The sequence below is a fragment of the Spea bombifrons genome, chromosome 6, assembly GCF_027358695.1.
Source record: "Spea bombifrons isolate aSpeBom1 chromosome 6, aSpeBom1.2.pri, whole genome shotgun sequence".
NCBI classification, from domain to species: domain Eukaryota; kingdom Metazoa; phylum Chordata; class Amphibia; order Anura; family Pelobatidae; genus Spea; species Spea bombifrons.
The window spans coordinates 18,330,398-18,357,286 of NC_071092.1; the positions used below are offsets into that span (position 1 = coordinate 18,330,398).

The 26,889-nt window shown below is 45.2% G+C and overlaps 1 protein-coding gene across 1 annotated transcript in view; it reads right to left on the reverse strand.

The window, feature by feature from the left end:
• The window catches only part of DDX47 (DEAD-box helicase 47), a 66,090-nt gene extending 59,829 nt beyond the window's left edge, over positions 1 to 6,261 (reverse strand). Inside the window, exon 1 of the mRNA XM_053469069.1 lies at positions 6,154 to 6,261. Coding sequence (XP_053325044.1) covers positions 6,154 to 6,222 — 69 coding nt within the window. The 5' untranslated portion in view covers positions 6,223 to 6,261. The remainder of the gene's footprint in view (positions 1 to 6,153) is intronic.
• Between the last annotated feature and the right edge of the window lie 20,628 nt (positions 6,262 to 26,889).

Here is a 26,889-nt window from a genome sequence, read left to right on the forward strand (position 1 = left end):
TAGTAGCAGGTTGTAACCCGTTATCAAAGCCGTCTTGTAAAAAGCGTAGCACCTCATGGATGGGTGGAGAGGATACTTCGTGCCCATAGCACCAGGTGATGAATGTTTCCCAAACCTTCTGGTATTTAGCAGCCGTAGTTTTCTTGCGGCTGGAGAGAATCGTTTCCACTACCGATGAAGTTAATCCCCTTGAGGACAGGATCTCCCTTCAGAAGCCATGCTGAGAGGTTGAGCCGGGAGGGATCTGGGTGGAGAACAGGGCCTTGAACGAGAATATCCCTCACCTTAGGAAGAAGCATGTGCTCGTCTACGGCCAGGTTGATAAGGTCCGAAAACCAGATTCTTCGAGGCCAGAAAGGAACAACCAGGATGACACTGAGGGTTTTTCCCGAATCTTCCAGAGCACTCTGGAAATAAGGGGAAGCCGAGGAAAAACATACGCGAGATCGAAATCCCAGGTCTGCGAGAGTGCTTCCAGGGCTCGGGGACGGCCGACTGGAGAGAGAGAAAAAAACTCCTGTACCTGTTCGGTTAGGTGCGTGGCCATCAGGTCTATCTGAGGAGTACCCCATTTCTCCGTGATGAAAGCGAAGACCCTTTTGTGTAAGGACCATTCTCCCGGAAGTACTGAGTTCCTGCTGAGGTAATCCGCCTCCTGATTCAGTGAACCCTTGAGATGAACCGCGGAGAGAATGCAGAGACTGAACTCCGCCCATCGGCAGATCTGAGCGGTCAGGGTCTGCAGGCGCCTGCTTCTGGTGCCATCTTGTTTGGACAGATAGGCTACAACGGTGACGTTGTCTGAAAGGATCCTGATGGACCTGTGTCGCAGGATTGTAGACCAGAACCTTAGAGCCCTCCAGACCGCTAACAGAAATTTGATGTGCAGGTCTGATTCCCGAGGAGACCAAGTTCCCTGGGTAATATAGCTTCCCATAACAGCACCCCAGCCTCTCAAACTGGCGTCGGTGGAAATTACCACCCAGACTCTCGTCTGCCAAGAGAGCCCCTGTGAGAGATTCTGGCTGTCAGCCACCATCGCAGTGACTCCCGAACGAAGGGGGAAAGTTGGACGTTCTTGCGAAAGGACATCCTGGAGCGATCCCAGTGATCCAGCAGGAACTGTTGAGGAGGTCTTGCATGAGCAAGTGCCCAGGGAACCGCTGAGATGGAGGAGGTCATTAGGCCGAGCCAAGACATGATGGCTCTAATGGACACTGACTTGTTCGTTAGAACCGCTGGTGTGAATTCCCTCAATCTTGGGATCTTGTCCCGAGGGAGAAACGTCCTCTGTACGTGTGAATCGAGGATCATTCCCAGAAAGGTACGACGTCTGTTTGGAAGTAACAGTGACTTGAGTCTGTTTACTAGCCATCCTAGGTCGTGGAGGGTCCTGAGAAAAAACTCCAGATGGGACTGGAGCAAAGTTGCTGAGACCGCTACGAGGAGCCAATCGTCCAGATATGGGACCACCTTTATGCCTTTTTGCCTCAGGAAGGCCACGACCACCGACATGAGCTTCGTGAAGATCCGAGGTGCTGAAGCAATTCCAAACGGAAGAGCCCGAAACTGAAAATGTCGAATCGCTTGAGGTAATGGAACCGCCAGACGGAGGAATCTTGGTGGTCTCTTCTGATGGGAACATGTAAATAGGCATCCCGCAGATCTATGGTGACCATGAAGTCCCCTGAAGAAATGATCTCTGTGGCGGACTTCAGGGATTCCATCCGGAACCTGTTGTATCTGATACAGGTGTTCACCACCTGTAGGTTGATTATTAGCCTGGATTTCCCAGATGGCTTTGGACAAAGACTTGGGAGTAGGTTCCCTCTCCTATCTCTTGATGAGGAACCGGGACCAGAGCTCTTTCGAGAATTAAGTTGTTGAGCGTGGAGAAGAAACCCGATCTTTTCCAAGGATCTGCAGGGGGCATGGACAGCAGGAATTTCCGGGCAGGTAGGTGAGTAAGCTCCAGAGCATAGCCTTGTTCTATGATGCGAAGGACCCAGGGGTCTGAGGTGATCTCTTCCCAGGCATGAATGAAACCGGTCAACCTGCCCTCTACCTGAAGCCTGCTGGCGTCAGAACCTTCCTGCTTTACTGTCCCTGCCTCTTCCTCTCTGGAATCTCCCTCTTGCGTAGGGTTTACCCCGAAAGGACTGGTAGTCCTGATTGGAGGTTCAGGGCCTGTAGGACTCTCTCTCTCGGAGCTCTGTAATAATTCGATCTGAAACGAGGTGGTCCTTTCCTCTGAGGTAACCAGTGCTTGTCCCCCGTGGTGGATTCTAGGATCGTGTCGAGATCGCTGCCGAAGAGGTGGCTCCCCTGGAACGGAATGCTGCACAGCTTGTGTTTAGAGGCATTATCAGCAGACCATGGCTTAAGCCAGAGTGCTCGCCTAGAAACCGCTGAAAGCGCAGTGGCTTTAGCAGACGTACGGACTGATTCAATGGAGGCATCGGAGATGAAATCAACTGCTAAGCAGGTGTCGGACAGGTTGCTAGCGACCTGCTCAGTCTCTCGAATAGCTGCAAGGTCTTCCACCGCCTGTTGGAGCCAGATTTTAATGGCCTTGGTTACTGCGGTGTCGACTTTCGGGACTTCCCAGGCCTCAGAATTCTAATTATCGAAAGGAAAAAGCTTCCTGGTTCTTAAGGATATGAAGAATCGCCTGTCAGGAAATTTCCACTGCTCTGTGATAATGGCAGAAAGAGAATCGTGGACTGGAAAGGTCTGCGGTTTCCTAGAGTGACCCTGAAAAGGATCTGGTTTTGCAACTGGTATGTCCTCCTGTAGATTCAGAGTAGAGTTTCCCTGTTTCTGGAGTCATATTCAAAAAAGAGCCGAATAATCTTCCGGGTTATCCGGGAGGTAATTTGGTGGACCCTGCTGGTAAGGTTGTTGCAGGGGTGCCTGAGAGGGGCTTGCCATGGCTCGAAAACAGTCAAAGGTAGACTGAAGTTCCCTCTTCAACCAGGAGGTAAATTCCGTTGTGGAAACTTCTTTAGGCCGAGAGCAGGAGTTGCACGTTTTGACCGAAGGGTCATGCAGGGTCTTTTTGCAGGATGAACAGGCTTGTGTTTTGACTTTCCCACAGATTTCCTATGTGGGAAGGCTTCAGGAGGGATATCCTGATTTTTATCTGACATGACTGAGGAGAAGAAACACAAGCTGTAACTGCAGAAAACAATGGCATAGGCAACGTAAAACTTCTTCCAAGCAAAGAGGGCAACACCTACTTGAAAAGGCAGTAGACAATCCTCAGGCACGGGCAGGCACAATAGCAGAGAGGTAGATGCAAAACTACAGCACAGAAACCAACAGCAAGGAAAGATCTTACCCATTCTGGCGTTGTATACAGAGGCATTTAGGTGCCCAGGGCCGGAAACCTCACATCCGGAAATTCCCAGCCAATTGACCTCTCGTGACCCCGGGTCGCTGCACCGGAAGTGAAGCCGATTGGAGATCTGAACGGCACAGCCGGTTAGAGATCTCCTCCTGCCGTGCCACACTCTGAGGATTCCCCGGGACGGAGTGAACCGGAGCCCGGGGATATACATCCCAGTGAGCCCCCTGGGCTGTGGGCAGAGCCGAACGAGGACTGAGCCTCATGTGCGTTGCCGCGATACACGCGGAGTTGCAGCCTCCGAGGCTGCCGCACGAACCCTGGATCCACACGGGACCGCTGCCGAGTATCAGAAAAGGACGCCCCCCCGGGGCTCCGAGAAAACAAAAAAAGGAAGGAAAGGTAAGCTTCAGCCTAACCGCTACCTGAGTAGGGCAGGAAACAACACTGGGGAGGAAGGGGAGGTCTCCTTTTTTATAGTATTTCCTGCCCTACCTGGTAGGCGGAGCCTTCTCTTCTCATGTGCCACCTGGAATGGCAAGGGAAAAAACTATTACGCACTAGATAAAAATCGATAATAGATAATGAACACAGTTGTCAACTTTTAATTACCATTCATTAACTCTGTCCCCAGTTTCCCATAGGCATCTTTGTCACTAAATAGCTTCCCATAGTCCCATGTTTAGTGACAAAGATGCCTATAGGAAATTGGGGACAGAGTTTGCCTTTGCCCCATCCTCCCACTGCCAAGCATGCCCCAAGTTACTTCAACTTACCTGACCGAAGACCCCGATGTGCACTCTGTTGAATTCCCGCTGTAAAACATCTGTGCAATACAGACAACTCCGCTGCTGCTGCCGGCGGCGGCTCCACCCGCCCTCCTCACTGAAAGGGGCTGGCACCACCCACAAAGGTCATTGAGCGGCTGACTCACTTCTATTTCAAAGCGACAAAGGTGGCATTTTAAGATCCCCGTTAATCCGAAATAGAATTGAGTCAGCTGGTCAGCGCGACTCAGTGACCTTTGTGGGCAGTGGCAGCCCCATTCAGTGAGGAGGGTGGGTGGAGCCGCCGGCAGCAGGGTTGTCTGCATCAGAAAGGAGGATCCAAGTCCCCTGCAGCGCCGCGGGGGATCTGGATCTGGACCCAATTATAGGTTTGGCTCACAAACACCATGGCGACCTGGCGCCTGGGATTTGTCGAGCCCTGGATTAAAAAAAAACACGAAATTCACAGGTTGCACACCCCAAAGCCAGCCCTGGTGTCCACATAGAATTTGACCAGCACCCAGATTACACACAAATTACAGCCCAGCCTGTGCCATCTTTGTCCCATAAACACACTTACACATCTATCATACACACAAAGCACTTATACAGTCACTCCTTTTATTCATTCTCTCACTTATTCACACAAATCATTTACACGAATTCAATAATGTATTCTCACCATTCATCCACATTAATTCTCTAATTCATTCACACATTAATTTATACTCACTCATTCACGCAGTTCATCCATACATTAATTCATTATCTCACGCTTTCACACAATTCATCCACACATTATTTTATTATCTCACGCATTCACACAATTCATCCACACATTAATTAATTAATTCTCGTACTCATCCTCACTCTCTTTCAAGATTCTTACAACCTCCCTTTCTCACAATTTCATCCCCCTTCTCATCATCTACCCCCTCTCCCCACCATCTACCCACCCCCTCCTTGCAGTTAACTTACCCTGGGAAAGTCCTGTGGTGGAAACGCGAGGCCTGTCTCTCCGTCCTGCCGCGGCGCAGGCAGCTTCACTGCCAAGCATCGGAATATGACGACAGAGGCCTCAAGCTCCCATCACCGCAGTCAGGGCAGCGGAGCCGAGGAGACAAAAGGGGGCCGAGCAGTTGCTAAGAACTTTTTCACGTGTGACCACTCTGCACCCCTTTCGCTCCTCGGCGTTGGGATGGCCACACGGCGCCCCTCCTGCCGAGGCGCCCTGCGCTGCCGCTCACCCCTAAGGCCGGCCCTGGGGGTATATGTGACACTACGGTACTTTTAATATATTGCTCCAAAGTGGGATTTTTTTAACGCATGCAGAAACGTTAGAAAATGTCATCATTTGCTGCCAGTGGACTGATATTTACCTTTAATTTGTTTAATAAAATTATATAATTTTGTAGGGAGATATATACATGTATGGAAACGCTGCCTAATCCAGTTACAATTGTCTCATATCTTTAGTAGCACGCTTGCAGTTCTTATAGACCCAACGCTAACCTGGAAAAAAAAGCGCCTCATGGCTTGACCACCGATATGAAATGGTGATAGCTTGGCTTCAGTACTTACCTTGAAATGACAAAATATGTTGTGCGTGTACGTGCACTAACTGAGAAAGCTAAACAGTTTAAGAAAGACCCTTCAAAATGAAGACTGCCATGGTCGTGAACGAGTTATACTGTATACAACAGGACAGCCTCTAACATGCCCATGAACATCAAAACGCTTTAGAAGAAGCATACGTTTCTCATTTTATGCAACGCTAGAAACAAAGCACACATCCGATTTTATTTTCAGTTGGGGGACCGGTGTCATACCTCACTGAAACCAAACATCCATTTTTCTCCTAATTAAATGCATTATAACCAAGCGATACGTGTATATTTACCGGCAAGTATTATAATCAATCCTCTAATTTGCCGCCTCCGCACACACCACCAAAATAAAACGGACATACAAACTCTGCTCTGCTCTCCGCCCGAATACTCAGCAAACCTTTATTAATTGTCAACAACCCATAATACTCGCCAGCTCTCGAAACGTCGATTTCCAGGCGTCTTCCTCGCGTATTTCACGTTCTTCCATGAGCGCAGCCATTTTGCACAACTACACGGAAAGCAAAAAAGCGTCACGTAGTACTTATGTTTATACAAAGCGGCCGCATGGGATGTCGGGATCTGTAGTTATTTCTTAAGGCTTTGTGACAAATTAGATTGTGTATTTAGATGGCGTATACCAACGGTTATTTTCGCGGATAAAGGTCGTGTAGAGCAATATAGTTAAAAAAAACGGCTCTACACCAAGCGTGGTGATTAGATGTTTAGTTATGAAGAATCGCTCTACGGGGACTATGCATTCGACTTTGTGACTTTTTCTTAGCAAAACAACGAAATGAAAATTTTTCAAATGTTTATACAAATTTACTAAAGTTTTTAAAATTGGTACGAACTGGAATACACAAGTCTCTCAACCTTTTCCAACTTTCCAACTCCTATCGCTCTTACTAGTATTTATTACATTTATTTTAATTGTGTGTCATTTTTTTATTGGGCGCAATGGGTTTTGGGAGGAGGGGCACTTCTGGTGTCAGTTTTTGATCCTAGCACAATAGGTGGTTATGTCCGGATCATGAACGAATCGTTCATTTGATCCGAATCTTTTTAGTGATCCGGATGAATCGGTTCAGTAGACTGAACGATTCATTTGTAGCAGTTCAGTCTGTTAACCCCTTAAGGACCAGGCTGTGTTTTACCTTTTGTACCATTGGGACCGAGGCTGTTTTAACACTTTTGCGGTGTTCGTGTTTAGATGTAATTTTCTCTTCACTCATTTAGTGAACCCACACAAATTATATGTTGTTTTTTTCAGCACAAGAAGGGCTTTCTTCAGATACCATTGTTTTAATCATATTATCTAATTTCCCATAAAAAAATAATAAAATATGATGAAAAATGTAAAAAAAAACAAATTTTCTGACTTTTACCCCAAAAATCTTTTACTCATCCAAAAAAGCTAATGAAAAAACCTACTAAATATATTCTACTATTTGTCCTGAGTTTAGAAATACCCAATGTTTTTATGTTTTTTTGCTTTTTTCTGCACGTTATGGAGCATTAAGTACAAGTAGCATTTTGCTATTTCAAAACCATTTTTTCCAAATCTGGTAATTCTTCCCCCCATGTGCCATTTCGGGTATCTTTGAAGCCGGCCAATGCAATTTACCCCATCAAATCATATATTATTGAAAACTAGACACCCCAAGGTATTTCAAATGCTACAATTTTAACTCTTTCCATGCACTAATTCTTTGTCAAACTTTGTGGTAGTAATTTATTTTGTGTTTTTTTATTGCTAAAATTGCTCTTCAGGTATGGATTTACAGCTCCTGGTATACATCACTTTCAAACAACACCCCAATATGTGTTCAGCAACATCTCCCGAGTACAGTCATACCCCTCATGCATGGGTTTGTTGGGTTGTTTGGGAGGTAAAACACCACATTTAGGAAGTGCACATTTTTTAACTTGGAACTTTTACCTCTGGTCATTCTGCCCCCATGTCCTAATAGGACCATCTTTGAAGCCGGCTAATTCAATTTACCCCATCAAACCATATATTTTTGAAAACTAGACACCCCAAGGTATTTCAAATGCTAGTATTTTAACCCTTTCCATGCATGAGATTCTACCACCAGCCTTTGCCACACTTTGTGTTAGAATTTTTTTGGTATTTTTTTTTACACAAATTGTACTTTGGGTATACATTTATAGCTCCAGGTATACGTCACTATCAAACAACACCCTAATATGTGTTCAACAACATCTCTCGAGTACAGTGATACCACCCATGCATGGGTTTGACTGCTGTTTGGGGTTAAAAGGCCACATTTGGGAAGTGCGCTTTTTTTCCCCTATTTTGGTCAGTCTGTGCCTATGCCCTATCTTTGAGCCTGGCCACTACAATTTACCTCATAAAACCATATATTTGAAAACTAGACACCCCAAGGTACTTAAAATGGTAGTATTTAACCCTTTCCATGGATCAGATTCTACCACCAGCCTTTGCCACACTTTGTGGTAGTATTTTGTTTTGTATTTTTTTCACACAAATTGTACTTTGGGTATAAATTTATAGCTCTAGGTATACGTCACTATCAAACAACACCCTAATATGTATTCAGGAACATCTCCCGAGTTCAGTCATACCCCACATGTATGGGTTTGTCTGGTGTTTGGGGTTAAAATGCCACATTTTGGAAGTGCGCTTTTTTTCCCCCCATTTCGGTCAGTCTGTGCCTATGCCCTATCTTTGAGCCCGGCCACTCCAATTTACCCCATCAAACCATTCATTTTTTTAAATTAGACACCCCTTGGGTATTTGAAATGCTTTTATTTAAATTTTTCCATGTCAGTGCTAATTTTAGCACTTGCTCATAATAATAAACTTTATTTTTTTATTTTATTTATTTTACTCTTTTTGGGCTTTTTTTTTTTACATTTTGCTGGAACTGGATAGTTCCTCTAAAGCATAATAATTTTTAAACGTTACCATGTTTTTTTTAAGCTTTTTCTTTTTTTCCTTTATTTTTTTTTTTTAATATATTTTTTTTTTTTTTTTTTTTTTTTATATTTTCCTAATCACATAGTGATTAGAAAGCTGGGCTCCATTGACTTGTATGGTTGAATGCAGTACCTGTATTCAACCTGCAAGTGGAGCCAGAGTTCACTAGAGGGTCTGGAGACCGTCTAGCCAACTTTTAAAACTTTATTATTCTTTTTCCCGGGCCGCCGCCATCTTGCGGATGGCGAAGACAACGTGCAGCTGCGGCTGTGACCGCTCTCCGGAGCGGTCACAGCCCACCCAGAGGTAAGTGTTTGGTGTCGCTGGATGCCTCCTGATCGAGGCATTCCAGCGACACCATTGACGTTTAGGAGGTGATCGTTGATCGCCTCCTAAACGCTTTTAAAACGGGCGTCCGCCGCCATACAATGTATGGCGGCTGTTGTCGCCCCGGGGAGGGGCCAGACATGGCCCATCATGCCGATCTCGGTGTTGCTGAATGCCTCGACATCGAGGCATTACAGCAACACCGTTTAAGCTTAGAAAGTGATCGTTGATCACTTTCTAAGCTTGTTTAAGTCTCATGACGTGTCAGGCACTTCATAGGTCGTTAAGTGACCGTTTTGCATGACGTGCCTGACCCGGCAATGGACGTTAAAGGGTTAATCATGCAGTTGTAACCTGACCCTAGAGCGAGTCATCTGCAGAGCACTCAGACACAGACTCTGGGATCAGGTTACAGCTCGTTAATTCACAGAGGAACGATGACTCAGAGAGTCGTTCAAAGATTCGAATGATTCAATGATTCGGATCTTACAGGGATTCGAATCATTCAGAGAATATCACCATACTTTTATAAATACCGTAAATACATTAATAATCACTGCCCCCAGGATTTACATTCCCCTTTACCTCCAACTGCTTCTTAAGTTAACGTTATTAAATTAATTAAATTAACCCTCAGCATTAAATTAACCCATAACACCCCATAAACCATAACTGCCCCTAAATTAACCCTAAACACCCCATCAACCATAACTGCCCCTAAATTAACCCTAAACACCCCATTAAGCATAACCAGTCAGTGTCACACCAACTTGTGTAGTGCATACATGGACTTGCTACCTGGAAGAGATGATATGGCCAATTTCAGTATGAGAGGGGTTAATTTGATTGTATAGGCATGTGGTGCCAAAAGGTCTTGTAAGATAAATTTGTCTTTTGAAGCTCGGACTCCAACCAGGGCCTTCTACAAGGTGTGAAATCCTACAGTGGAGCTGCCGCTTTGTCCAGGTTCAAATGTAGACGACCATATGCCTGTATCCCCTCATAGATACTGGATTCTTTGATATGCTAAGTGACCACTAGCAGTCAGGAAAACCATTTCATATACAGGTCATATCCAACACATATCAGTAATAACTCATATATTCATTATCATACCTCCTTGTGTGCATACCTAGAACGGGGAAAGCGCACCCTACAAAAAGAGTACAAACATGGCGGCGCCACTTAAACAGTTTGGAAGGAATTGTGAGGGCTATGATGTTCAGTCATAAGTAGCAAGTGTGACATATCTATGGACTGGGCCGGCTTAGAAACTCAATATGAACTTGGAAAGAGTATAAAGTTAATGAGAGGAGATTGGTCATTGTGCTTACTAGGGGCCAAGATCTAATTTTGAGTAAGTCGCCATCTTTCCTTGCTGGAGCCCTACAGACAGAAAAACTGTTACTTTACCATTCAAGTGAGTAGTTAGGTTTTCTGTAATTTTCTCCTTTTTATTTTATCTGTTGGTGTTAATATTCTGTTTATCATCTTTTTTGTATGCACTGTGATTTTTTTGCCCATAATAAATAGTAGTCTGGTAAAGACTCACGTTACCTGATTAGACTATTTTATCGGTAATTGTAAATCACATAATTATTGTGTTAAAATATATTGTGTGGGTTTTTAGTCTGATTCGCTTGGGGTACCAAGGCACCCCATTTCTAAATTGTCTTGGTGGTGGCAGCGTTATTTTGATATTTGTTATATCATTATAGTTAATTGCTGGTGGTATTAAGGGTGGATATTTGTATTTTTATCACTATTTCCGGTCTAGGGCAGACAGATAGTGAATTTTAACCCTTTTGCCACCAGAACCAAGTCACGCGCACGCTTGGAGTAGAGTGCATTCGTGACAGTCAGTCCCTCATATGGATAGCTCCTGCTATCCACTGATCAGTCAGACCACCATTCGTAGTAAAACAAGAACTCCTTTTATTTACAAACACACAGAATTTATATATAACCTCAATTCAATCTGTACGAACTCAACCCCCAATCCCATCAGCAACATCCCATCACAAATCCAATCAGTATACAGGGGATGTATCAGGTGAGGGGATTAAGGAATACATTGGTTTCCCCCAATATGTGTTCTGCAACATCTCCCATGTACAATGATACCACCCATGCATGGGTTTGTCGGGTTGTTTCGGAGGCAGAATGCCACATTGGGGAAGTGCGCATTTTTCAACTTACCCATCAAACCATATATTTTTGAAAACCAGACAGCCCAGGGTATTTCAGATGGCAATATTTTAACCTTTTCCATGCACTAATTTTACTGCAGGCCTTTGTCAAAATTTGTGGTATTTTTTTATGTGTTTTTTCATACACATTGTACTTCGGGTCTAAATTTACAGCTCCTCGTATATGTCTGTCAAAGATCCCAATATGTGTTCAGCAACATCTCTTGAGTACATGCATGGGTTGGTCTGGTTGTTTGGGGCTAAAACGCCACATATGGGAAGTGCACTTTTTTCATTTTGGTCAGTCCGTGCTTATGCTCTATTTGGGACATCTTTGAACCCTTTGGCTATTTGAAATGCAGGTATTTTAACGCTTTCCATGATTTTTTTTATTTTTAAAAACATTTTACTAATCACATTGTGTTTAGAAAGCTGGGCTCCATTGACTTGCATGGTTGAGTGCAGTACTTGTATTCAACCTGCCCTAGAAACTTGTTTATTTTTTTAAGGATGCTGCCATCTTGGGAGAGGCAAAATCTCTTACAGTGTGTCACAAAGTTCTTGAGAATACAGGTGAGGAACCCAGTATGCAGAAAAGGCACTGATAAATAGAAGAATTGTCAGACAAGCCGGGTCAGGAGTGGAGAAGGCAGCGAAGTCAGGAACAGGCACAGGTCAGCAACGGAGATGATTGTCATACAAGCCGGATCAGGAGTGGAGAAGGCAGCGAAGTCAGGGACAGGCACGGGTCAGCAACAGAGATGGTTATCATACAAGCCGGGTCAGGAGTGGAGAAGGCAGCAAAGGTCAGGGACAGGCACAATTCAGCAACGGAGAGACAATCAGGTAAGTATACTAGTACAGGCACTGCTCAGCTGGAACAATAACCGAGCACTGAATGGAAGTCAGTGCTCGGCTTTTGAATCTGCCGCTTCACCCAAGCTCCGCCCCCAACGGGTGACGTACCGCTAGCTACGTTACGTTGCCTCCCAGGAGGCAAGCTATAAGAGAGGGGGCGTGGTTCGCCCCCGTACGTACCGCCCATCGTTTGTGATGGGGATACTAGGACGGACCTGCCCCGGGTGCGTGCTGGATGCCTGCACGCCGAAGCGAGGTCCTGGGACTGTGGGAGAGGTAAGTTTCGAGTACCCGCTAGCCGCGGGTACTCGGGGGAATCGCTGCGTTGCGGTCCGTGACGCGGACCGTGACACAGTGGCACTTGTGACCGCTCTCCAGAGACACCATTGAAGCTTAGGAGGTGTTTGTTGATCGCTTCCTAAACCCTTAAAATGGGTGTCCGGGGAGGGGCCACACAGGGCCCCTGATTCTGATCTCAGTGTTGCTGAATGCCTCAACATCGACACTATTTAATTGCCAGGCAAGTCATTGGTCATTAAAAGGTCAATCCACCCCCCCCAGCCTCTGTTACTGTGATAGCATAACTCCATGGCAGGATTTTAGTATTTAACCCCTGAAGGACCCCTTAATATTTTTTTTTTTTTTTTTGAAATATATTTATTCAAGGGTTTTCAAATAAGGGTACAGAAGAAAAAAGGAGGGTAAGGGGGAAGAACAATACATTCCAATAAACCACTCGCAGGTGGTAAATGCAGTTCGTTTTACACTCGATCACCAGTACAGCAAAATCGTACGGAGCATTCAGAAGAAACAGTAAACCCGGTGAGAGATAGAACTACCAGAGCAAAGAAAAATAGAAGAAAAGAGAAGAAGAAGGAGGGTAGAGACAACAGGGAATTGTGACACAATACCCAAGCCATAATGAACCAGGAAGGGACGAGTAGTCCCGTGAGAACTCAGAGAAGGAAAGCACAGTATGGAATCAGTAAATCAAGAGACCCCACACGGAAGGGTGACACGAGCATAAAAATAAAAAGCGGTGAGAAAAAAGAAAATGTAAACATCACAGGTGAGAATCACTGTAAACGCTAACTTAAGCGAATGGTGTACAGGTGTGTATGTCTCAGTGAGAGGGAAGGACTGCCACCACAGGGAAGCGACAAATCATCTATCTGGTGGAATCTCCCGTGGACGAAGTGTAACGTATCCAAGGGGACCAAGTGGCGAGGTACAGGTGATACTTTTTACCCAGGCTAAAGCTACGGATACGTTCAACCTCCACTATCCACTCCTGCAAAGTAGGAGGTTCAGGCTGCCTCCAGTGCCTGGGAATGAGTGCTTTCGCCGCATTGAGGAGGTGCGGTATAAGAGAAAATTTGTATTTCCGAGAAGACAATGGTGCGAGGTGGAAAAGGACAATTTCAGGAGTGCAAGATATGTCAATAGAGGTGAGTACCCTAACCATCTGTGTCACATTAGACCAGAAGGTCTTGATTTTAGGGCATGTCCACCATATATGGGCAGGGGTAGCGGGCAAGAAACCACATCGCCAACAGTGAGCTGATTTCGCAGGGATCATTTTATGAAGTGTATCAGGCGTCAGATGCCATCTACACAGTAGCTTAAAATTCAGGAGCCGAAGATAGGAGTCAGGGGACGAGGAGGACATCATAGACGCCGCCCTGCGCCACTGCTGAGGGGATAGTACACAGCCGAGGTCTCGCTCCCAAGCCCTCATATAGAAGGGAGGCGAGCTGTACATGGCCTTACGAATCAAACCATGAAAGGTGGAGAACGGTCTAGCAACCCCTTTAAGAGTGGTGCACATCTTTTCAAAGGGAGTGTAATGGAGGCCAGGAGCTGTGTGGTGGAGCAGAGGAGTAACAAAATGACGTATCTGTTGATACAGGAAAGCAATATTACCAGAGCTCCCCTTGTCCCCCAACAGGGAAGACAGCGACTTAACACTCCACTATGTCATGTAGAGAGACGTAAGGAGCCTTAGGATCCTGAAAGGAGCCCAAACCCCCCACACCAGGGGGAAAAAGGGGATTATGGGAGATCGGGGTGAGTGGGGAACTGGCCGAAGACCACTTCATGTCCAATTTATGTTTCCTCCACATCAGCAAAGTAGGGGTAATAGTAGGGTGATTGGCCAACCCCAGAGCTGCTAACGAGGCAGATTGCCAGGGAAGGGACTGTCTAGGAACCCCGGAAAAAGAGGCCTCTATATCCAGCCATTGTTTACAGGTATCAGTCCTAGTCCATAGATACAGTCTCGCAAGCAGGCTAGCCATATGGTAACACTTCAGGTCAGGTAGATTCAAACCCCCCAATCGCAGGGGACGAGTTAACAAGTCATAGCGGACCCTCGGGCGTTTGTGAGCCCATATAAATTTCGTGAAGATTGCACGGACCTCGGTAAAAAAGGCAGGGGGAATATGTATAGGTAACGTCTGTAGAAGATAAAGTAGCCGCGGCAATATATTCATTTTAATAATATGAATCCTGCCGATTAAATTGAATTGCGGCAGGTTCCATTTCACAAGATCGGCCTTAATAGAAGTAAGTAACGGCGGGAAGTTTAAGTCAAACAATGAATGTGTAGCGGCAGGGAGTTGAACGCCCAGGTATTTGACCGAGGCGCTAGCCCAAGTGAATGGGTATAGAGATTTGAGCTTAGACACCTCTTCCTTCGGGACCGACAGATTAAGGATTTCTGTCTTCTCCAGGTTAACCCGGAAACCCGAAAGAACACCATATTCATGCAGTTCACGCATAAGAGGCGGTAAGGATTGCAAGGGACTAGACAACGAAAATAAAAGGTCATCAGCGAAGGCCGATGTCTTGTATTCAGATTGTCTTAAGCGAAACCCCTTAATGGAGTCATTAGATCTAATAGCCTGGAGCAGGGGTTCAAGAGTCAAAACAAAAAGTAAAGGGGAAAGGGGACAACCCTGTCGTGTTCCATTCTGAATCGAAAAAGGAGAAGAGCGTTCCCCATTAACCACCACCTTCGCGGAGGGGTTAGAGTAAAGCGCCTGTAGCCACGATTGCCAGCCTGGTCCAAAGCCCATGGCCCGAACAACCCCAAAGAGGAAGGACCAGCCCACCCTGTCAAACGCCTTTTCAGCGTCTACAGCCATCAACAGAGCTGGGTCCTTGAAGGCATGAGAAGCATGAATAAGGTTAATGAGTTTAGTGGTGTTATCTTTAGCCTCTCTAGCAGGGACAAATCCCGACTGATCAGGGTGGACCAGTCCCCCCATAAACGGCCGAAGTCGGAGAGCCAACACCTTGGCAAAGATTTTCAAGTCAACGTTAATTAACGATATGGGCCGATAATTGGCGCATAACAATGGGTCCCTACCAGGTTTAGGAATAACTGTGATTGCGGCTTCAGTGAGAGACTGAGGTACAGTGGGGTGTAGTCGTAAAGAATTATAGGCTAGCAAAAAGTGAGGGGCTAAGTCCTGTGCAAAGTGCTTATAGTATTTTGCTGTAAAGCCATCAGGGCCCGGGCTTTTCCCTAAGGGAGTGGCCTTAAGTGCAGCGTGAAATTCATCTAGGGAGATGGGAGAATCTAGATGGTGTCTGACATTTGGCGGGATAGTGGAGTGTAGGTGCCTCTCCAAATAAAGCATAACATCCTGCGTGTGTTGCAATGGGGCCAGGGTGGGCCACAAGTTATAAAGGGTTTGATAATAATCATGGAAGACCCGGGCAATGTCAGGCGTAGAGTGTTTCATAGACCCGTCTTGGGCCTTGAGCTTCGCTATATATGAGGATTGTCTTTTCGCCTTAAGAGCCTTAGCGAGCAATTTGCCGCTCTTGTTGCCATGTAAATAGAACGTGTGTCGACTATGTAACAGGGAACGCTTGGCCCTGTCAGAGAGCAAAATGTGTAAATCAGTACGAGCGGCCGTCAGCAATTTATAATGATCGATAGAGTGGGAGTGCTTATGTTCACGCTCAAGTACAGCAATCCTATCCGCTAAGTCTTTCAGTTGCTTTGTCCTACCTTTCAAAAGCTGGGAGTTCAACTGAATCAAGCGCCCACGGACAACGGCCTTGTGTGCCTCCCAACAGATCATAGGGGTAACATCATCGGTCGCATTAGTGCGGAAGTAATGGCCTAACTCCTCAGAAACTGCAGCGAGAACAGTAGCATCGTTCAATAAGGTATCATCAAGTCTCCAATGTCTCGGAGGCCGCGACAGCGCAGACACATTAAGGGTAAGGAATATAGGGGCATGGTCCGACCACGTGATATTACCAATCTCAGCTCCGGATAGCATGGGCAAAGCATAATGGGAAAGGAATAACATGTCTATGCGGGAGTACGAACGTCGAGGAACGGAAAAAAATGTATAATCAGTATCAGTCGGGTGCATGACGCGCCAGCAGTCCGTCAGCTGTGCTCTATGTAGGAGGTCCGTAGCCCTAGTCGTGAGAGAAGAAGGTTGGTGGGTCTCAACGCTTGCGGCGGTATAGTGTCCGTCTAAAGTGAAGTTACAGTCACCACCAAATACCACATGTCCCTCAGCAAAGGTATCACAAATCCTAAGGATCGTAGCCAACGCACGACACTGAGAACGGTTGGGTAGGTATATATTAATGAATGTGAACAAAGCATCACCAATTTTCTCCTTCAGGAGTAGATAGCGGCCACCCGCATCCGATCTATGGTCAACATAAGTAAATGGGAGCGTTGCTCGCAACAAAATTGCCACTCCTCTAGATTTGCTCGCAGTAAAGTTAGCAAAGTACCCCACCGGATAATGACGATTGCGGAGTGACGGAGCACTCTCTGCCTTGAAGTGCGTCTCCTGAAAAAATATAATGTCAGCCTTTTGGCGGCTAGCCTCCTGGAGAGCCATAGAATGTCGCTCGGGGATATTTAGCCCCCTCACATTAAGAGACATCAATTTAAAGTTAGCCATTTATGTACATCAGCCGTGAAATAGAGGCAAATAACACCGCTCGGCAAAAAACCTCGATAAAATGTGTCACAAGAAATAAACATGATAACAAAACCAAAAAGAAAAACAAACCATACATCATAAAGTCGCAGTGGCAGCCGCCGGAATCAGCCAGTAGTTCCAGGCAGCAGCAGGTGTCAGAGGGCAAACACTGCTGAAGGGGTGGTCTAGCAGGTGTAACAATAAACAACTCGACCTCGGATACCACACAATAAAAATGGGCCCGAGGCCAGAGAGTGAATATGTATAGAACCCATGAGTGCAAAAGACAATAGGGTCACGCAACTACATAGAGGACTGCTATATAGTATAGATATGAATCAGGTGACCCCCCCTAATAAAAAGTAGCAACAATAGAGAGAGAGTTATCGTAATAAGCCATTAGGAAATGTGCAATAAAATAAAAAGCTCAAAAAACCTGTGTAAAAGAAACATAATATCGTAAAAGAGAAAAGAAAAACCATATTACTGGAAACGTTCAGTCAGGCAGGAGAGTCGGTGTCTAGAAGACAAGGCGCAGAGTCAGAACCCAGACGAATGACAGCAAGCAACCTTCAAGAGCTCTTAACCCGTGAGGGTTGTGAGAGCGAGACAGGACCCAGACGCGGAGTCGGCGACTTGCGTTTTCGTTGTGTCGTCTGCCAGCGTTGTCTCTGAGGCTGCGGCTGGAAAGATGGTCGTAGCGGTAAGTCCGTCCAGTCCGGTATGAGAATATCCGGAAGGCCCAGAGCTTCAGTGAAGGCCGGTATCTCCTGTGCCTTAGTGATCATATAGGTGCGCTGTTGGTGGACCACCGTGAGGGAAAAAGGGAAGCCCCAGCGATATTTGAGGTTACGTTCCCGCAACTCATCTGTCAGAGGCTTAAGATGCCTACGTGTTTGAAGAGTAATCCATGACAAGTCCTGGAAAATCCGTGCGTCCACCCCCGTGAGGGCTTGTATGTCAGCATTACGGGAAGCTTTGAGGATGGCTTCCTTGTCTGCCAAGTAGTGCAATCGACAGATTATGTCCCTGGGAGGTGCCTGGTCACTAGGTTTCGGACGCAGCGCCCTGTGAATTCTATCAAACAACAGCGGTGTAGAGGGGGGCCGACCCAGTATGGTATTAAAATATTCTGTAATGAGGACATTAAGATCTTCAGCCTCCTCTTCCGGATAGCCCCGGATGCGCAAATTATTGCGCCGATTTCGGTTGTCTAGATCTTCAAGATGCCTATATTGCGCATGTACCTGATCAGTGAGATGATCCAGCCGGTGACTCATGTTCTGCAACTGGACATACACCTGGTCCTTATCAGATTCCAAGTCCGCCACACGTGACCCTATCTGCGTGATGTCCGCCGAGAGCTCATTCAGTTTAGCGTGAAAGGAAGTTTCCAGCCTGGACATCATAGCCGCCATATCAGCCCTAGAAGGTAAGCGTTTAAGCAGCTCTCGTATGTCCGGTTCCGGAGCTGCCTGGGAGCAATCCGAGACCGGACTGCTCGCCCGGGAAGAAGCGGAGCACGCCGTCGGCGCCATATTGGGGCCTGCATCCTCAGTCTGCGCTGGCGTGGAATCGCGAAAATAGGCCGTCAAGGCGGCCGATTTAAGCCCCTGCGACAGCTTAGGAGTCTGCTTTTGGTCCAGATCTCTCTTCTTGTTGCCCATGGTCTCTCTCGGGGTTCAGTTGCGTAAGATAGCGGTATCGTGTGTGAGGAGCTCTCTCAGCACACAGCCATCCGCCGCTCGTGCGTAGCCACCCCCCTACCCCCCTTAATATTATGTCCCACAGTCTCCATCCTTTAAGCTCAGAGGACATTCCTAACTGCCTGCAAATTATTTTTAATAGAATCCTCCAATGCCTATGATTCAATTACACAGAGCCCACAGGGCCCTCTGTCCTTGGGGCCTCCCTGATGCTCTTGCTGGCGACGTGATATGTTGTAATCATATCTTTAACCTCAAAGAGGACATTCTGAGGGCAATCACAAAGGGGTGCAGATTAGCGTATTGGAAGACCCCCGCTCACACTACAGCAGAGGAAAGCCCTGAGACTTTTTACAGCAGCTTTGCGCAACACGTAGGAAGAGGGAATTAACAACTCTCCCTGTCCAATTCTGCTGACCAAGCTGAGTTCCTTAATAAATTGGGATTACAACTAGTGGAGCTCTCTGACTGGGTACTCTCCTCCACTTCTCCCATCTCTAGGAATTATCCCTGCAACATTGGCAGTCGGGCCCATAGAGTCACAAGCGTTTCAGACTAGTGAAATACTCTTCTTCTCCAGGAGACACTCGGAATAGATTACTGTTCGGTTTTACACTCCTGCAACTGCCTGAGTTTGTATTATCGACCCTACCCTGGATTACAGTTTGAAACTTTAATTCCCTGCCCTTCGCAGGACACTTCGATCTTGTCACCCATGGTTAAACTAACCTGCTGGAGTAACTGTAGAAGAGACCTCCATGTCACGCCTATGGACAATGGGTGGTGAGATTTTATTGATTATCCAGGAGGAAACGTATGAATCTCTGGGTGTATGTGCCTTTTTTTCATGGGCCCCGTGCAAGAAGAGTGATCTACAAATGTCTCTCCAGCTGGGATGCTGACTCCTGGGTGAGCCTTCTGTCCTGCATGCAGATCTGGAGTGTTATTACCGTCTCTGTCCGATGTGTCTCTGTAACTATGTATAGCCTGAAAAAAGATATGCGTCTATCAAGTTCAGCTTTTCCCACAACTGTTAATTGCTGTTGATCCAAAAGAAGGCAAAAAATCCAGTTTGTAGCACATTCTAATTTTGCAACAAGCTAGGGGAAAAAAAGGATGCTATTTCAAAACACAAAATATTGATACTTTGGGCCCAATTTGGACATTTTCACTTAGGGGTATACTCACTTTTGTTGCCAAGGTTTAGACATGAATGGCTGTGCGTTGAGTTATTTTGAGGGACAGCAAATTTACACTGTTATACAGGCTGTACACTCACTACTTTACATTGTAGCAGAGTGTCATTTCTTCAGTGTTGTCACGTGAAAAGGTATACCGTATTTGCTGGATTATAAGACGACCCTGATTATAAGACGACCCCCCAAAATCTGAATATTAACTTAGGAAAAAAGGAAAAGCCTGAATATAAGACAACCCTAAAGGAAAAAAGTTTTACCAGTAAATGTTAATTCATGTAAACTATTTTTTTTAATAAAAGCTATGATTGAGGAAAATATTTTTTTTGTTTTTATTTCCTTGTATTTTCCAACCTGTCCCCCAGTTACGCACATCTGCCCCAGGCTTGCCACACCAATATGGCACTGTGGCCCATGATATGCCTTTTAACCCTCTATATGCCACTTTGCCCCATGGTATGCCTTTTGACCCCCTATGTGCCACTCTGCCTCCAGAAATGCCTTATACCCCTATATCCCATTCTGGCATTTAGGGGGTTAAAATGCATATTATGGGGCAGAGTGGCATATAGGGAGGTATAAGGCATTCCAGGAGGCAGAGTGGCATTAAGGGAGTTAAAAGGCATTGTATAGAGCACTCTGCCTCCAGAAATGCCTTATACCCCTATATGCCACTCTGGCATTTAGGAGGTTAAAAGGCATATTATGGGGCAGAGTGGCATATAGGGAAGTATAAGGCATTTCAGGAGGCAGAGTGCTCTATTAAATGCCCCCTTAACGCCACTCTGCCTCCTGAAATGCCTTTTACCTCCCTATATGCCACTCTGCCCCATAATATGCCTTTTAACCCCCCTAAGTGCCAGAGTGGCATATAGGGGTATAAGGCATTCCAGAAATGCCCTATTTAACACACACACACTTACCGGTGCTTCCAATTTCCTGCTGTATTGCCGTGGCAGCGGGTTGACGTCTCCTTCCGCTGCAGCCGGAAGGAGGTGGAGTTGGCAGCGGGGGTTTGTCTGCGTCCGTCGCGCATACATTCCCCGGCTGTCAGAGATCAGAGTTCGGGGAACTCTGATCTCTGACAGTCGGGGAAGGATTTGCGCGACGGACGCAGACAACCCCCGCTGCTAGCCACACCTCCTTTCGGCTGCAGCGGACGTTGTCTACGCGGATCGCGTAGACGTCAACCCGCTGCCCCGGCAATACAGCAGGAAGCACTGGTAAGTGTGTGTGTGTGTGTGTGGGGGGAGACAGGAGGATCCAGGTCCCCTGCAGCGGTGCGGGGGATCTGGATCTTAGTCTCATAATCAGACCTCTGTTTGAGGTCTGATTAGAAGACGACCCCGATTAGAAGACGAGGGGTATTTTTCAGAGCATTTGCTCTGAAAAAAACCTTGTCTTATAATCGAGCAAATACGGTAATAAAATATTTACAAAAATGTGAGGGGTGTACTCACTTTTGTGAGATATTGTATCTATAGACTTCATAAATTGCAAACAATTAATAAATGTAAGAATAATCTGTGGTGAGCACAAGAGAGAGAAAAAAATTCTTACTAGGGGCCATCTTTGTTACTTTACCTAAGTAAGTTGTTGTTAATTGGTTGTAAGTAGTTTCTGTTAATCCCTCCATTTTATTTTTATCTGTTTGCTGTTTATCATTTGTTTTTGTATGCACTGTGATTGTTTTGTTCATAATAAATATTCCTTTATTTAGTTCTGCCTTCGTCTGGCAAACACTTGCATTACCTGATTTTACTAACCTATTGGTAATTTAAAATCAGACAGATATTTCATTAAAGCATATTTTGTGGGGTTTTAGTCTGATTTGCTTGGTGTACCAAGGCACCTAATTTATAGATTGTCTTTGTGGTGGCAGCATTATGATATAAATTATGTCATTATAATCGAGTGAGGGTAGTATTAGGGGATGTTTTTAACATTATTTCCGGTCTAGGGCAGACAAATAGTGACTTTCAACTATTTTACCACGAGAACCAAGTCACACGCATGCTTGGAGTAGGGTGCACCCCTAACAGTCACTTATACACTTAACAAAGCAATTGCGGGAATAAGGCACTTTTTCAAATTTACAAATTCATTTTGCCAGATCTGAGGGTTCAAGTTGGTGAAGTTGTGGCTGATTTTTAAACCAGGGTGGTTAAGATAAATGTGTTGCCCATGTTCCTTTATCTGTTCCACGTCCTTTCGGTTTATGCCCCCCGAGTATTCCATAAGCAATGTTTGACTGTGCCGTCTGCCCTCCCAAACAAACATAAGGCTGACTATCCTTAGGTTTGTTTGGGAGGGCAGACGGCCCAGGTTGTCCCATAGACACTGTCTGATTTGGATTTATATTGGCAGGCTGGTCATCTGCATAAAGTGGTGGTTTGGTTGAGGAAACCGATTTCTTGTTTTTCAAACAGAGATCACCTCACCATTGCTGCCACAAAGGAGGTGTAGGATGGGATTTCCTGGTAGTACCTGGTACTTCCTGGTCACATGTCACCACTAGACCGGGACGTACCAGGTACGTTATCCCCAAAAAACGCCCCCACATCGCCACAATCTTCAGAAGAACTACCTTTATCTGATGGGCCTCTTTTACCTATTACATTTGTGAGTGCAACACTTTGTACATCACTCATATTAATTGTCTGGATTTATTACACTATTGTATTTTATTTTTTTCTCTTCACATGTCTATGCGCCCCAATCTTTGATATATTTTAGTCTGGGAAGACCAGCACAGCCAATCCGAGCCTGTGATCACTCCCACGGAGTGATTCTGTAAGCTGAAAACGCGATTGCAGGAAAACGAGCAATCGCGTTTTTCAGCTGCCACAGGCACAAGTGTGACACAACATCCCCCTGCTGCTTGATCGCTCCATGAGAGCGAAAGTGCAGCGTTAACCCTTTCAATGCCGCACGGGGCTCTGCTGCCGCACATCAAAAACGAGCCCCCACAAGCCCTTTGGAAGCCTACAGGAGTGATCAAAGAGACTCGTCCCTGCAATCGCTGGTCTATAGACCAGCAATTACATCACAGCTGCCAGAGGCAGCTTTAGGGACAGGGGGAAAGGGTTCTTCGGTCTCCACATGCGTGTAGAGACCAGCCCCAACCCCCCTTGCTGCCTGATAATTGATAAGAGAGAAATTACAGTTGAAGAAAGACATAGCAAAAACACAAAAACGTCTCCGGTCTTTTAGCGCCACCTTAGTATCAAAAACCCGGTCCTGAAGGGGTTAAATACCCACCGATTCATCCTTTCCGGGCAATTTATCTGCCTTCTGCTATAGCTGTGTGTTTGGTCCCTGATTACTGTTGCTTTTAAAACAGTGATTTAAGGCAGTAGACACCTTAAGCCTGAGTAATTTTTGTCGCTCTGGTGAAAGGAAAATGCCGGCAACCATCAATTTTCCGTCTGTTATGGATGGGAGACTTAGAAATTCGATCAATATTGAAGTTCCTGAGAGAGAGAAGGAAGAGAAAGGAGCATTCATTCATTAAGTTACTTTGGAGCTATAGTCCATGCCAGACTCTGGACCTGTCTCTTGGATTTACCATTTTGCCTTTTTGATGCAGACTGCCTATTGGATTTGCCCATTTTGTTTGCTACCCATCCCAGACCCTTTTGGATTCTTACCTGGACTATTCTAACTTCATACTCCCCAGCAGTCTGTATACTTGATATGCCTCCTACCCTGCTGCTTATGGTGAAATGTATCTGCTTTGTTTAATATGCCTATTATGTGCTGCAGCTCAGTTAATTGAGGGGAGTGGTTACCTATTCTCACCTGTATAAATACCTATATAAAGCCACAACTAACTCACAGAGCTTGAGTACAACCGTTTTTCGAGGCGTTCAGAGTCGGTAGGAGATATCCTGGAGGCGATACCTGGAGGTTCTTTGCAGCGAGGTCTTGTGAGGCAGTGGATTGTACTCTGGCTGTATTACACTATTTTGTGTTCTTTGTTTCTTTTCTCTTTTACTTTGACATATTGCGCTAAGACGTTATCTACATTCAGAACATATATACAGGTTCTGTACATCTGTCTTTATTTTCAATAGATGTATGCTAAGCACACTAATACCTGTTTTAACTCACAGAGCTTGCTCACTTGAGTTACTTCTATACTGAGATTGAGCATTCGTTTTTGAATGTTTGCAAAGATTAAACGCAGATTTAAAGCAAAATAAAGCAGTGGGACCGTGGAACAAGTGAGTTATGTGTCCATCTTGTTCAGTGGTTGGCCACGCCCCCCTCCTGTTTTCTTTTTTAATTCCTACCTAAAATAGCCTATCTCAATATAGAAGTAACTCACCACCTGGCAGCCCTGCAATTTTCTGACTTACCATCTGAATCCGGTCGAGATCCGCTGCTACCTAATCCCGAAGAGGATAACTGGTGTAGCACTTTGAAGGACTTACCAACTAAAACTGATCTCATTTCCATCATTGCGGAGGCCCATGCGTCCTTAAAAGCAGATCTTTCCGACATCAAGAAGGACCTGCAACACATGGGAGATCGGGTCTCTAATTTAGTGACTGATGCTGTCACCACGCGCTCGACAGTCGACACTATCTCGGAACAATTACACACGCAAGCCACGCCGATCACATGCCTAATGCAAAAGATTGAGGACTTAGACAACTGCGGCCGCAGATCTAACCTACGAGTTTGCGGGCTCCTAGGGTCGGTCTCCAGTCCGGAGATGGTTCCTGTCATCAGCAACATTTTTAATCGTCTTCTCCAGTAGCCTGACGATGTCAAGTTTGACAGAGCTCATCGAGCACTGAGGCCTCGACAACCCGATGATCGCCCTCCACGTGACATCGTCTGCTGTCTTACGGAGTACGTGGTAAAGGATGCCATACTCGCTGAATATGGCAGAGCCGGCTGCTTGGAGTGGGAAGGACATGTCATTCAGGTATTCCATGATCTATCTCCTATTACACTCCAGTATCGCCGGATCCTACACCCTCTCACCTCAGCTTTGCGTGAGGTTGCTATCCCATATCAGTGGGGCTTTCCCTTCTACTTAATGGTCCGTAAAGGTTCTGACTGGTTTACTGTACGAAGTGCGGCTGATGTTCCTGGATTGCTTGAAAAATTAGGCCTCCCGGCTATTACTGTTCCTGACTGTGAATTTTCTTATATGCCTCCACCTATGCTGAGCGATCCAAATCGCCACCGTAAACCCAGGCAAAGTCACCCTCTACCAACCTGAGATGCTCTTGTGTCTTCACGCGTTTAATGTTAACGCCATCGGCCATATACTTCCACTACTTTTTTGTTTGCCTATTTTGAACTTCACACCACCACTACACCACGTTTTATATATGTTTTTTGATCAAGCTACTCTTCTGGACCCTCGACGCTAATTCCCGCCACTTTCTTCTCAGTTGGACGCACCTGCGGACCACATTACTTCCATATATGAAGCACCTGATATGCACTACGCATTTTTTGCTGGTCGGAGGATACCTCTGGATGGTTTCGCTAAGTGCAGCACTTCACTCAACCTCGGATCTACTTTAACATTTCACATCGTCATCGGATACTTTCTCGCCCATCTACTTGAGATCTACTGCATCCACCTTGTTGACCTCCTTCGAGATCCAGCTTTTGCATTGACAGTTCCTGGATTTTTCTGCCTTACCTGCTGTCCAACGCGCCTCTCCTGCCGGACTGGTATGTTCCCTTCGATAGTTTTGCTCAGTGCTTCACTTCACACATCCTCGGTTCTGCATCCTCACTCTACGTTGACTTCAGCTACCTTTTTATCTGTTTATTTGGGATCTTTTGCATCGACCTCTTTGGACCTCTCAGAGACCCAGCTTTCGCATCAACAGACCAGGTATCTTCTTTTTTTTATTTATTTTTTTTTTATTTACATTTTCAAACATTTTGTTCTCAAGTTTAGAATACATCGGTAGGTACAGTGTCAATTCCATATTACAAACATAGTAAGGTTCTTAATTGTTCTTAACAATAAGAAAAGAAGTATTAATCACAAATTCCAAACAAACGGATAATCTGGTGGTTTATTCAATTCAATGTTTGATACTTCAATATATTTAGAATATTTATGGACAAGCAGATAATCTTCTTACCCAACCGTAAGAAAAAGAAAGAGAAGTCAATTACAGTATATTACATATATAAACTGTAAGTTTGGCAACCAAGTGCCAGTCACAAGACCACATATAACATTCATACATCAGTCAGTCACACATGGGAGTACATGAGAAACAGTATAGGAGCAAGCTTTTGATCTTAAGTTAAATAACAGTCACCCAGGGAAATTATATATATATAAAAAAAGAAAGGTTAGGCCGGAATTGTTTCCAAGGTAGCCAAATATTATCAAACTTAGCAATCATATTGTTTTTAACCCCTTAAAGACCGGGCTCATTTTTCGTTTTGTACCCTGTGGGACCGAGGCTGTTTTGACACTTTTGTGGTGCTTGTGTTCAGCTGTCATTTTCTCCTCACCCATTTAGTGAACCCACATAAGTTATATATTGTTTTTTTCAGGACAAGATGGGCTTTCTTCAGATACCATTATTTTGATCGTATCATCTTATTTACTATAAAAAAAATAAAAAAAACATGGTGAAAAATTGAAAAAAAACACATTTTATGACTTTTATTTGAAAAATCTTTTACTCACCTAAAAAAGCAAGTAAAAAAACTAGCTAAATAGATTCTACTACTTGTCCTGAGTTTAGAAATACCCAATGTTTTTATGTTTTTTTGCTGTTTTTTGTAAGTTATAGGACAATAAGTACAAGCAGCGTTTTATGACTTCCAAATCTTTTTTAACAAATCTGGTCAGTCTGCCTCCATCTCCTCTTTGGAACATCTTTGAAGCCGGTTAACACAATTTAACCCATTCAAACCATATATTTTTGAAAACTAGACACCCCAGGGTATTCCAAATGCTATTATTTTA